The 13,633-nt window shown below is 38.9% G+C and overlaps 1 protein-coding gene across 1 annotated transcript; it reads right to left on the bottom strand.

The window, feature by feature from the left end:
- Positions 1–5,909: 5,909 nt before the first annotated feature.
- LOC120521744 (tripartite motif-containing protein 16-like) lies at positions 5,910–11,323 on the bottom strand. Its single transcript, XM_039743138.1, has 4 exons — positions 11,185–11,323; positions 10,700–10,765; positions 10,300–10,365; positions 5,910–6,796 (listed from the first exon to the last, which is right to left on the bottom strand). Exons 1-4 carry the CDS (start codon positions 11,306–11,308, stop codon positions 6,276–6,278), a joined length of 777 nt encoding a protein of 258 aa, XP_039599072.1. The 5' UTR covers positions 11,309–11,323; the 3' UTR covers positions 5,910–6,275.
- Between the last annotated feature and the right edge of the window lie 2,310 nt (positions 11,324–13,633).

Raw genomic sequence — 13,633 nt, 5'->3', positions numbered from 1 at the left:
AAAACACCACTGACATCTACAGTTATTCCCAGTTTTAGATAAAAGTAACAGCGTCAGAACTGTGGTGGGGGGTGGCATTGGATGTCATATCGTGATCGTGACTGAGAAAATAAGAGTAAAAAAAGGCTAACTTTTATAGGTCCTATAAATTTACACTGGCTGTTACAGACACAAATGAAATGTATGTTTTTATTGTATAATAGTAAAAATAAGAGCAGGTCACTACTCAAAACAGTAAATTTGCATGGGAGCTGGTTTCGAACTCACAACCTTTCTATTCTAAGTCGACAGCTCTAACCACTACACCACAGAAGCTATTGTATTGTAGTTGCCCTTTTTATGGAAGTATTTATTTGATATTTGGCCATCAGCCTTTACATATTATATAGTTCATGTGTACATTTTGGAGTTTTACGATTTGTTTACATAGATTGTTTAGACACAAAGCGCATCAAGTTATTACAATTCTGGGGTTGGGTGGGGTTTATTGGTATAAGGCTGCTAGCTGCTTGGGCTTATCGACACATTTAGAAGACAAAAGAGGCTGAAGGAGAGGTGTGAAGGGATTTAAGATGGGCCAGAATTACAAGTTTTTTCGTTGTCTCTGGTAATTCTAGTGTTAAAAAAACTCCTCATGAGTGTCAGTGCCTACCGTACAACTAAGAGTATCAGAGTGTGGAATATATATAACATTTATTGTGCTGCATCTGATCAAATTATATCAGGAATATGTTTTTTCCTGGCTAATTTGTCACGACTGGAATAAACTTAAACTCGTAGGTCTTTATGACTTCACTTCTGAGTTTAACTATTTTTGTAATATGAAGAGTGGCCACTAGATGGAACAGTTTCACCTCAGAAAAATCACCTTGAGTCCCTCCTGTTAATGTTGCTCTGTATTTGACTGTTTGCTTGGTTTACCTGCCACTGCTCTCCTTAACAACACAAATTCGGTCTCGGTCCTACCGTTTCTTTCTAAGGTTTTGGAAAAGATTGTGTTTTTCCAACTTCAATCTTTTCTTGCTTTAAACAATTTGTTTGAGCATTTTCAATCTGGTTTCAAGGCGGCCCACAGTACCGAATCAGCCCTCTTGAGAGTGTTAAATGACATCTTTTTAGCCACTGATACGGGGGATTCTGTGGTCCTTGTTCTATTAGATTTATCAGCTGCTTTCGACACTATCAATCATTCGATATTACTGAATAGACTAGAGTCCTGGGTGGGTCTTTCTGGCACAGTTTTAAAATGGTTTCAGTCATTTTTATCTGATAGAAAATACATGGTTAGGCTAGGAGACTTCTCCTCCTCAACGTCCTCTCTCTCCTGTGGTCTTCCTCAAGTCTCTGTGTTGTCTCCCACTTTATTTTCTCTGTATATGCTACCTCTAGGCTCTATTTTTAGAAAACATGGGGTATCATTTCACCTTTATGCTGATGACACACAAATTTATTTACCTTTTAAGAAAAATGATCCACTGGCTATGAATGCCTTGTTGTCTTGTTTAGATGAAGTTAAATCTTGGCTATCCCAAAACTTCTTATCCTTAAATGAAGAGAAGACTGAGGTGATAGTCTTTGGCCCTTCTAAACATATGAAGGCCCCGGAATTTGACCTGGGACCTTTATCAGCTTTCAGGTCTTCATAGGTTCGGAATCTGGGTGTCCTGTTAGATGACTCATTAAAACTTGACAAACAAGTCTCTGCTGTGATCGGATCGAGCTTTTATCAGCTTCGCGACGCTTGCAAAAATTAAACCTTATCTCACTGACAAGACCCTGGAGATGGCCATACATGCTTTTATTACATCTCGCCTCGACTATTGCAACTCTCTTTATTATGGCATCTCCAAATCCCAAATTGCCCGTCTTCAATTGGTCCAGAACGCAGCTGCTAAATTTCTTTTAAAAAAGAAAAAAATGGATCATGTGACTCCGCTTCTGAAGTCCCTTCATTGGTTGCCTGTTCAATTTAGAATACATTTTAAAATCTTATTATTTGTTTTTAAAACACTACACCAACAAGCACCCATCTATTTATCTGAATTGCTTCACCAATATACCCCCCTGAGAAGTTTGAGCTCCTGTGATCAGAACCTTCTTTTAATTCCACACTCCAGGCTCGTGTAGAGGTGACCGTGCTTTCTCGGTAATTGGGCCTCGTCTTTGGAATGATCTGCCTATTGAAATCCGAATGGCTCCTAGTCTGACTATTTTTAAATCTATTTTAAAAACACATCTGTTTTCTCTGGCTTACTAGGCCTTATTTTGCCTTCCTAGATGTGTGTAAGTGTAGATATATGTATATGTATAGATATATTTATACAAATTATTTTTATGTGTTTCTGCTGTGCTTCTTTTGGCTAAATCGCATATTTCTATTTAATGTTGTTGTTTCTAAATGTACAGCACTTTGGTCAGTCGTGTGGCTGTTGTAAATGTGCTATATAAATAAACTAAACCTAAACCTAAACCTAAATTCATTCATGTTTGGATGTTGAAAGTTGTTATGCAAGTTGCGAGTGTCCAACGTGACTCGACTAGACTGTCGTGTACTTCCAATGACCTGCTTGTTTAGTTCCAGTTGCTCTTTCTCAGTTTTCCTCTGTTAATGGAGCTAGTGATCAACTGCAATGGTCAAGTTAAACAGACCAGAAGACGTGCACATGTTTTCATGATGCTATGACAAGAGTCAAAGTGTAAAATTCTGAAACGTGGTTGTCACAAACCAAAGAACAAAACCAGGACCAAAAATTATCAGAAGATATTAACCAAAAGAAATGAATTCTCCAGAAACGAGATCCTAAAACCGTAAACCAGGCAGAGGAATGAGATGTCATGAGTCACTAAGCAGAAAGCTTTAAGCACTCCGAGTACAAGACTGTGTATGTCCGAGGATTTAATCCGTAATCTCGGACACCACATTGAGTGCTGTTATGGTGTTATAGCACACAGGCTTGAAAAGGCACACAGTGCATCTTGGGAGGCATCCCTAACAACAGTGCTGTGTGCCCAACCCAGCACAAAAATATTAAAGCTAAAATAGGCAAGTGACACATTTATGACTAAATGGCACAACTATTTACATTTATATCATTTAACTAAATTTTTAATGCAAAGCACAGAAACACTCTTCTGGTTTGAACTCTCTTGTAATCTTTAACAATTTGCAACATACAGTATTATTTACATTTTCTTATTTATCCATTTTGTTATCATCCTTTATAATTAGGGTGCTGTTTTGCCTGCTGTTTGATCTTAGCAAGCCCATCCATTCATTCATTTTCTTATCCACTTATTACTTTCCGTTTTGTGGTGCAAAGAAGGAGCCCAAACTGGAGGGGACGCCAGTCCATCACAGGTCCACTCACGCAATTCAGAGTCGTCCATTAACTCAGCCTGCACATATTTGGGAGCTGAGATGAAAACTGGTATACCAGCAGAAAACCAACATGGACGCCGATAAGACATGTAAACTCCATATACAGTCGGAGTGCAGGCTGGGATTTGACCAAAGGAGGAAGGAGCTGTGAGGACTAAGTGCTAAGCAAATGGCTCCAATGTACTGACCAGAATCAGCAAGTCATACATGGGACTGATTGATCCGTTTTCTATTTTCCAATCTAATTTTAGTCACACATTGACTGACTTTTGGATGTTTACATGTTCTGGATGTTAACTCGTAAGTCATTGAGCCTGTCAAAGCGTGACATACAAGAGAACTCACATCTCAGTATACATCCATTAACAGACACAGCCATCTTGCTGGTTAGCGTTGCTGACGCATTTCAGTTACCTACTATAGTGCTGCCATCTAGTGGATAGCCATTGAATGTTTTTGATGGCAACAACTTGCAGAAAATAGTGCTAGAAATAGACAGTAATAGTTATGTCATCACAAGAAAAGTCAAAATCTGGTGGCGTTTTGAAACAATTAAACTTATTGCAAGATGAATATTGTTATATCTGAATGCAAAATATTATGCCCATAAAGAAGAAAAATGGAGACAGGTTTAAAGTAATAAACTTTAACAAGTTCTCTTGACTGAGGTCTTTGCTGAGTACACATTACACATTGTATTAAATCTACTTCATATTAGCTCCCCAATACCCATAATTTTTTATTACTACACGACCACCAATAGTTCCACAGACTTACAATATTCTACAAATATTTTGATGATCGTTACAGCCTAGTGCAGATCAGGCAAGCGTGAGGAACACAAAATAAAATAAGAAGAGCTGAGGAGCTGAAAGTCTGCCATTGCTGTTCACTGACACCTAACTGAAGATCACCTGTGAGCCACAAACTCCATCTTCAGTCTTTTATGTGAGATGACACAACAATAGACTTGTTTTAGTTGAACTTTCTTGTTCTGTTATTTTGTAGTGTGCTATTATTTAATATTTGTTTTGTATTTGAAGATGTAAATCTCACAACCTAAACAAAAGGGAAATAAATTAAATACCTGAGAACTTTATGGTGACCACCTGTAAACCCATATGTTAGTTATTTAGGTTATTTTAAACTGATAGAAGCATTTTCTTAGTTATGTTAAAATGTTTGCTTCTATATTAATGCACAGTCTACGGGAGACTTGGGGGTGGGGGGGACTTGGGGGTTGGAGGCAGGATTGGCACTCCAGCCATCGTAAAAAACCTCCCACTGCTGCAGTGTAGGGATGAGGTTTCACTGCACTCGGGTGCCAATCCAGGTTGTTTGTCTTGTGGTGGGTGCATATATACGATACATGCAGCTGGAGATCCACAAAGGGAGGAAATGAATCACGTATCATAAAGTAGTTTTTATTCCTGAGCTTTCAACCCCTGCCAGGGGTCTTCATCAGAGGATAATGCTTAGACTTACAAGAATCAAAGGCAATATATAGCAATGAATTACGTGGAGGGGTGGGAGGGTATCTAAGTCAGTGTGGTCGGAGGGGGGGGGTATTGGGTGTAAAGTCCTGTTTATTATGAATATGTTCTTCTTAAGTTTGTATATGCTGGATTTATGTCCAAGTGTCTGTTGATGGCGTTCTCATTTGATAACCAAGATTCAGCCAGCTCCTGGCACTTTTAGTACTGGCTTTAAATTTTACTTGTACAGTGTCCCAGTTAAATGTATGTGCTGTTGATTTAGTGTGCGTATAGATCAGTGATCGTGAGTCCTTTCTTCTGACGGTGTTGTGGTGTTCCTGTATACATGTTGTTGCAATTCTTTTTGAAGTTTGTCAAATGTATACCGCTGAGCATGAACTGCATGGAATGCTGTACACTGTGTTTCATGTTTCTGCTGTTGATTTCTTGTTTTTGGCATTAAAGAGGACCGTGCGCAGATTGTTCACGATCACTGAGAACGCACACATCAACAGACACTTGGACATAGATCCAGCATATGCAAACTGGCTGAAGTTATCAAATATTCATAATAAACAAGACTTGGACATAAACCAGCATATGCAAACTTAAGAAGAACTTATTCATAATAAACAAGACTTTACAGATAACCCAACCCACCTGACTTAGTAATCCACCCGTAATTTTTTGCTATATATTGCCTTTGATTGTTGTAAGTCTAAGCATTATCCTCTGATGAAGACCCTGGCAGGGGTTGAAAGCTCAGCAATAAAAACTACTTTATGATACGTGATTCATTTTCTCCCTTTGTTCTCCAGCTGCAAATATGCAAACCGTATCACAGACCTTCTCTCCATATATATATGTATATATATAACTTTGAGCCTCATTTTCATTCTGCTTTTCCAGGTGTTCTGATTGATTCATTTATTATCTACTAATTAGTGAGTCTGCCTTTGATCATTCAGTGTTGTTTAGCTGGCTCTCAGTTCTGTTTGTTTTAATTTTCATTATTAGGATACAATGAAGGGAGCAAACTGCACAAAAAATAACAAAACAATAGGACAACAACAAAAGAGAGGGAAGCATTAAAAGCAAAAGTAGAAATATTTCTAAATGTCTTATACATGTCATACGGCTTTGCTTTTCTAAAAGCAGAATAAGAGAAGGGAAAAAAAAAGACTGTTTAAATAAATGAGATCAATTATTATCACTATTTGTGAATTTGACTGGAATAACAACCTGCAGCCACAGTGAGTCCTCCGGACAGACTTAGGGAACCACAGCCCTATAAGAATGGAGACCCTGACAGCTGCACTCGCCCTGCACTCCCATCCCTAAATTCAGTCACAGAGGTGATGATGAAATTCTTTTTGACCCCAAACTACAAGTGGAGGGTACTGGTCAGTGGTCACATGGAGTCAGATGCAGATTTTTACACTGGTGTTCCAACCAAGTCCAAACCCTGGATAGAGAGGCTCAGTGAAGGACGTGTTGAACTTGTGCAGGAGGGTCATTGTGTGTGAGACGCTATAAAATGACAGAGAGCCAGCAGGCCAGTCCAGATACACACCTATTCTGGGGCTGTAGGTGGCGCTGATTACAGTCTGCTGGCTATTATGATAAACAGAGTACTGGGAGTCAGACCATAACAAACTCCAGGACTTGTCGTTGAATCCAAAACGATACACGCCATCTCCTTTCCTGCTCATTCCTTTATATGAGACTCCTATCTCCACGTTTTCTCCACTCCACTGAATCTCCCAGTAGCACCGAGTTCCAGTCAGAGCCTCTCTGCACAAAGCTTGGGCCCACCAGTCAAATCTGTCAGGATATTTAAAATATCTGGTCTCTGTCCGCTCACGTGTCACCTTCTTATTCCCTTCATACAGGCGGAGGTCTCTGTTTGCCGTATTGATGTCCAGGGTGAGTAGACATAAGTCTGAAATGAGAGAAAAGAAAATGAGTGAGGATATCTGTAATGGGACTGGGGGCGGAGCACAACACAGCCAATTAACAAGAACCAATCAGGAGCTGCGTGACAAGACCCAAATATGTGCTGTCGATAGTAAAGAACTCATCTGATTGGACAGAATCTCTGGGAATTTAAAATGAAATTACAAAACAAAGTGAAAGGCTGGCAAGTAGGACATTTGGAAGGAGTTTCAGTCATCTGGGACGATAAACACCATGAGGTCACCATCAAGGTCAAAGTTCTAATGTGCTGACCATACTGACCTCTGACTTTATTAAAAGGACAAATCGTTATTATGAATGTGTAACTGATTACTTAAAATCACCCCATAGTCACACTTCATCTAGTCACACTTCATCATCAAATCTATCATTTCAAGAAAAGTTTCAAATCAGCATTTCTAGTTTTAACACAGATGATCTATCTATCTATCTATCTATCTATCTATCTATCTATCTATCTATCTATCTATCTATCATCCATTATCCAATCCGCTATATCCTAACTACAGGATCATGGGGTCTGCTGGAGCCAATCCCAGCTAACACAGGGCGCAAGGCAGGAAACAAACCCCGGCACGGCGCCAGCCCACTGCAGTATCTATCTATCATACAGTGCCTATCTATCAATCTATAATATAGAGTCGGCATGGTGGTGCAGTGGTAGCGCTGCTGCATCGCAGTAAGGGGACCTGGGTTTGCTTCCCGGGTCCTCCCTGCGTGGAGTTTGCATGTTCTCCCTGTGTCTACATGAGTTTCCTCCAGGTGCTCCGTGTCCTCCCACAGTCTAAAGACATGCAGCTCAGGTGCATTGGTGATCCTAAATTGTCCCTAGTGTGTGCCCTGTGGTGAGCTGGCACCCTGCCCGGGGTTTGTTTCCTGCCTTGTGCCCTGGGATTGGTTCTGGCAGACCTCCGTGACCCTGTAGTTAGAATATAGTGGAATGGATAGATGGATATCTATCTATCTAAGTATATTTCACAACTGTCTATATTATGGGGCCTTTGTCATTTTTTCTCTGTTAGATAGATAGATAGATGATAGAGATAGATAGATAGATAGATAGATAGATAGATAGATAGATAGATAGATAGATAGATAGATAGATAGATAGATAGATAGATAGATAGATAGATAGATAGATGATAGATAGATAGATAGATGTGCCTTTGTCATCTAAGTACTATATACTGTACTGCCTGTTATATTTATCTATCATATACTTTCTTTTATCTATTACATAGTGACTTTAATATCTATATATTATATATTTCCTTTCACATCTATCTACTGTGGGTATTACAGATACAGCTGTAATTATCGATAATCTTTCACTATTAAAACAGAAATCACAATTTGTTGTGAAATAAGTTGAAACTGACAAAAGTACTCAGTATCCACCATTCTTTACTCCATGGAGCAGACACTTTGCTTGACAATTTTAAGAATAAAACCAAATACAAATGGTCTATATGAAAGTATCAAAGTCCTCATTCACTTATTATGGGGTCCCTTGAGCTAATCTTTTGTAATCCTTCCAGCCCCCCTCCATGTTTCATGTTGTTTCTTTGCACACGTTGGTTTGTTGTCTGAGAACACAGAGCTGTTGTGACTCACCATTAAGCTCTCATTTACCTCAAATTAGGTGCAGATGATAAGAACATCACGAGAGAGGATCTCTTCTGACTGTGTCTTATTTGAGGTCCAGATATTTACTTTCAGTTTGTTCTTTGTTTTTGAAGTGTGTGTTATCACAATACCAAGATTAAGAGAGCTCTTTGAGGGCTAGAGATGCCTGTGAGTCAAGGAATGGAATCCTAAAATACTCCAAATAATTGGAAATCAACCATTCCACTGTTTAGAAGATCTTTAACAGAAGCTTTCTCGCTCTCTTTTTCTAAAGCGTAAAGTCACAAGTAGACTGCAGAGCTTCCCGTGTACATATACAAAGAACTGCAATGGCAAAAGTGCAACGTGCATTCTTTCTCCGATGTATAACCGTCGTCATCATCTGGGCTCACCTCTGTTATAGCGCATCTTAATGTGAAAACAGCAGTGTCAGATGGGGAGAGGGTGGTGGGATCATGAACGCGACTGAGAGAATAAAACTGAATATAAAAAAAAAACAAAGCTAACCTTTACAAGTATAATACATTTACAGCGGCTGTTACAGACTGAAATCAAAAGTATGTTTTTATTCTAAGATAATAAGAATAAGAGCAGCTCACTTCTCAAAACGGACTCATCCGGGGTCGACCAGGTGAAGTCTTGATTACCAGTCAACAGTTGATACCGTTGTGCCACCGAAGTGGTTGTAGGAAATGTGTGTCGATGTCGCACCCTAATGCAGGTTCTTTTTCTGCAGTTATATTCTTGAATAGAAGCACATTTGTTCTGTTATATTTGCACCTTTCGTGAAAGTGTTTCTTTGATGTTTGGACTTCAGCCTTCACACATTATACGTTTCATGTCAACATTTCGTCAATTATTACCAAAACATGAAAAATGTTTCTATTTTAACGATGTGTTTACATAGATTGTTGTAGACACGGAACACACATGAAATGCAAATGTTCCAAATAACGATATAGTATTTATAAAAGGTGTCATTTTGCTTGATTTCTCACTCTATACAACTCTAAGCAACTGACAAACAGGTAAACAGACTTGAGCTGAGAAAACTGTGTGGTGGTGGGGGGATGTCATAGTAGGTTTCTTGTGTTTATTTACACATTTACAGGACAAAATACGCTGATGGAGAGGTGCGAAGTGATTTAAGGTGAGTCGGATCTACGAGTTTTTTTTGTAGGCTCTGGTAATTCTAGTGTTAAAGACATCATCTTTATGTGAAAATACTGTTTAAATGAAGATCACATCCTGAGATGTTCACATATATTAAAGAAGAAAAAACAACATGTCATGTGGTGTACTTACTTTTTCACAATTGTATATGTTAATGGTAGTGGATATTGTAATATTTTGGTGAGAAGCACATTCGTTTCATGCAATGTGTTGTATAAATAAATTATTAGTATCATCATTATAAAGGAATGACTCAAAGAGAAAAGCACTGCAAAGGAGAGATTAGAAAAGAGAAAGAGAAAACAGCAGGAAGTACAAATAAGTAAAAGAGAAATGACAAAGAAGAATGGAAGGACTTGTGTGACCGATGGACTTGGTGTAGTCGGCAGGATTACATTTGATTTGTCTTTTTCTTGTTTTTTAGTTCCCATGAGTTAATTTGACACAAGAGAGTTGAGTCCTACAGACTGCTTTGGTGATTTACTGCCTGATCCTCTCTATCCCATAATGCATCAGTCACAGGACCCCATCACGTTCAGCTCACCAGTGACACCACACTCACATGGCACCTTCTGCTTGTTACAGTTTCATATCTTAAGCCTGCCATGAGATATTAAGTGAGAGATGATTTCTATTCTGATGATCCACTCAGTCAAAGCACAAACTCACATTGTAAAAACTCGTCTCTCCTCTGAGGTTCAGGAGGCTGTAAGGGGAAAATTGGAGCTTCACGACCTGAAAATTAAAAGAAAAGAGAAGAAGTGAAACTGTGAAGACAGCATTGTGTAAAGTTAATTAAAATAAGTGTAGTTAAAATGAAACACAGAATGACATGAAGCTGAAGCAGAAAAGTCGATGGGTCATCAATAATGTGTGAAGATCTGCTTTCTCTGTTAAATGAAACAGAAACATTCATCATGTATTCATCATTTTCAGCTCATCAGTCACACAACACTCAGGCTGCACTTTCTGCTGGTTACACTTTCATATCATAAGTCATGCCTGGCATATTCAAAAAGAAGAAATGATTTTTATTCTGATGATCCATACATTCAAAGCACAGACTTACATTGTAAAACCTTCTCTCTGCTTTGAGATTTAGGAGCCTGTGGAGCAACAATTGGAGCTTCACGACCTGAAAATAAAAAAACAGAGAAGAATGGAAACTGTGAAGATGACTTTGTGTAAATTTAGTTAAATTCTTAAAGAAGCATTACAAATGCAGTGCTAAAAGTTACCATCAAACACAAAATGATAAGCAGCTAAAGCACAAAACATGATGGGGTAACAACAATGCAGAAACAGAATGGAGTACAAATCTACAAAGCATACAAATCTATCATCAGATGTCTGGAAATCAGTCGGGCCAGCAAACCTGTCCTGTGTTTGTAATGGATCTTTGAACTTTTCGTTTATGAATACAGTACACAGACAGACAGATACGTGAAAGTCCCCAGTTCTTCATCCATTTTTAACATTACAGCACAGACTACAATATTAAACATTCCCATTCTGATTATGAATTTAATGTAGAAAAAAAGAGCAAAAACTCACATTGCAGAAATGCGTCTCTGCTCTGAGGTGTAGGAGGCTGCAGGCTGAAAACAGAAGCTCGCCGTCCTAAATATAAAACAGACAGAGAAACCCTAAAAACAAAGAAGGCTTTTTCAAACCTCATTGCCACTATGAGGTGTTTGGCTCACATGGCAGAGAAGTAACTGACTTACAAAAGTGCATTGCATTCACTAAAGAAAACACACACTACACTACACTACATATGGACAGAAGTGTGTGGCCGGCCCAAAGGTCTGAGTTGAGGTGTTTCATTGTTCACAGGTCCATTAAATCAGCACACAGTCATGCAGTCTCAATTGACAAACTGAGGAGCTCAGTGACTTTAAACGTGGCACTGTCAGAGGATGCCACCTTTGATAAAAATCAGCATGTAAAATTTTGAAATCTGCTCTGCTAGATCTGCTCTGGTCAGCTGTAAGTGCCATTACTGTGCAGTGGAAACATTGAGGATCAACAACAGCACAGAACGAGGAAATGGAGAGCCGAAGAACATCATGCATTGAAATGACCTGTCCTCTGTGACATCACTGACAAGAAACTACCTGTGGAAGAAACATCAGCACAAGAAGTGTGCTCAGGAGCTTCATGAAATGGATTTCCATGGCCGAGCCTAAGATCACTATGAACAATCACAAGTGTTGGACACCTGGACAGAACAGAAACATGGAGTGATGGACCATGCCTTATGACAATAGTATGGAGAAGACCCTGCACCTGTGCACAAAGCCAAATCCATAAAGACATGGAGGGAACTTGGGTGGCCTGCACAGAGCACTGACCTCAATCTTATTGAAAAGCCTTGGAATGAATTGGAACGGCGATTGAGAGTCAGGTCCACCTCTCTTTTGCCCACGTATTCCTTGTCTCTCCTCATCAAGTGTCCATACCACTTCAACCTCCTTTCCTTCCTCATTTCTCCCACATTTGTTGTAACTCTAATTGTCTTATTTCTTATTTTGACCCTTTTTTGACTCCACAAATTCATCTCAAAATTCTTGTTTCTGCTACATCCAACTTCTTCTCCTGCTTTGCTCCCTTTACTGCCCAAGTCTCAGCTCCGTACATCACTGCTGGTCTCACCACTGTCTTAAAAACAGTACCCTTAGCCATTGCCTTTAAAAGTTCACAATTTATTAACAAATAAAACTCTTGTGTGTTGATGTCTTTGATCCTTTTCATGTCAACTCAAAACTGCCCTACTGTAATAAATGATTGTATAAAGCCCATAGCATATGCAGAATTTTCATAATTGTGTCAAATCTTCACTTACTTTCCTAATTTTCGATCAATAGTAAAGCTGCTATTAAATCAGAACAAATGGACACTTTATAAGGTCTGAACTCATCTTCTCAAACTAAGACCACAGTTATGGCCATCAGTTCCACTGAACAGACTGATCAGTGACAGTTTCTAACCTCGACACCTGCGTTCTTTTCATCACCTTACAAATGATAGTTGACTCATAGAAGTTGTCATGCATGAACGTCAAAGGGTCACCTCAGGGCTCATCAAAGGTAAACAGTACCACCTCAGGACACCAGTGGTTAGAGTGGTCTCTAACCACTTTGTCAGCTCTGAGAAGACCCCCATGAGAGCAATTCACTCCGCCCCTTCCAGTCCAGGAGATACAAAAACAGGAGGAGGCGTCTCATTTTGGAGATGAGAAACCTGCCAGACGGAGCTCCGATTCACAACTCTGACTGCTAGATACAAGTGTTCTTGTGTTAGCCAACAGCTAGATACATTTCTGTGTGACATCAAGCGACTGTTGTTTTTGTGCACCCCAACACTTCTTCAGAGTTCCTGTCCTTACTACCAGTTGACGACAAAGTAAACCTCAGATGAATCTTTCCTCTGCTCTCCAAAGTGGACTATCATTGCATGTTTGCAGGACTTAGGTCATTTACCAGACTCACAAACTGTGTTGAGTAAATCAATGTATGGTTCTAAAACGTTATCATTGAAATGTTTTCAAAATTCTTTGTAGATTCTCTCCTTGCCTGGGGATGGATTTTTAGTTACTTTAATACATTTAATCAATTTTTTCATTTTAAAATGACTGACATCTTTAAAGTTTTTAATTTCCTCTTTATGTTTCGTAAATAATTTTATTATTAAATGCCTAATTTCTTTTTCTTGATTCTCATTAGTAGTAAATTCTCAAGATAATCTGCCTTGTCTTTATCTGTTAGAGATGTCGGCCATTCCCATTCCAGCAAAGGAGCAGCCTTTATTGGCCATTTGTTAATTTAACTGTTGCCCTATTGTTGTTTTATTATTATTTATTACACTACAGTATATTTTTCTGTAATTAGGTTTAAATTTTAATTATTTCAGCAATAGCCTTTTAACTATTACATTATATTATGTATAGACATAACACCGATTTCCAGAGTTTCCTACATGCTCTGTTTCTGTCTTTTGGAGC

The sequence above is a fragment of the Polypterus senegalus genome, chromosome 2 (genome assembly GCF_016835505.1).
Source record: "Polypterus senegalus isolate Bchr_013 chromosome 2, ASM1683550v1, whole genome shotgun sequence".
Taxonomy (NCBI): domain Eukaryota; kingdom Metazoa; phylum Chordata; class Cladistia; order Polypteriformes; family Polypteridae; genus Polypterus; species Polypterus senegalus.
The sequence above is the reverse complement of the archived record's forward strand: the minus strand, read 5'-3'. Positions and strand labels throughout refer to the sequence as shown.

Bases quoted from the DNA above. Each gene is read 5' to 3' on its own strand.
- LOC120521744 (XM_039743138.1), bottom strand. From the start codon at position 11,308: ATGAGGTTTGAAAAAGCCTTCTTTGTTTTTAGGGTTTCTCTGTCTGTT. The intron at 10,766-11,184 runs GTGAGTTTTTGC...TTTTATTTTCAG, and splicing joins CAGAGACGCATTTCTGCAAT to GTCGTGAAGCTCCAATTGTT. The intron at 10,366-10,699 runs GTAAGTCTGTGC...TTTAATTTTCAG, and splicing joins CAGAGAGAAGGTTTTACAAT to GTCGTGAAGCTCCAATTTTC.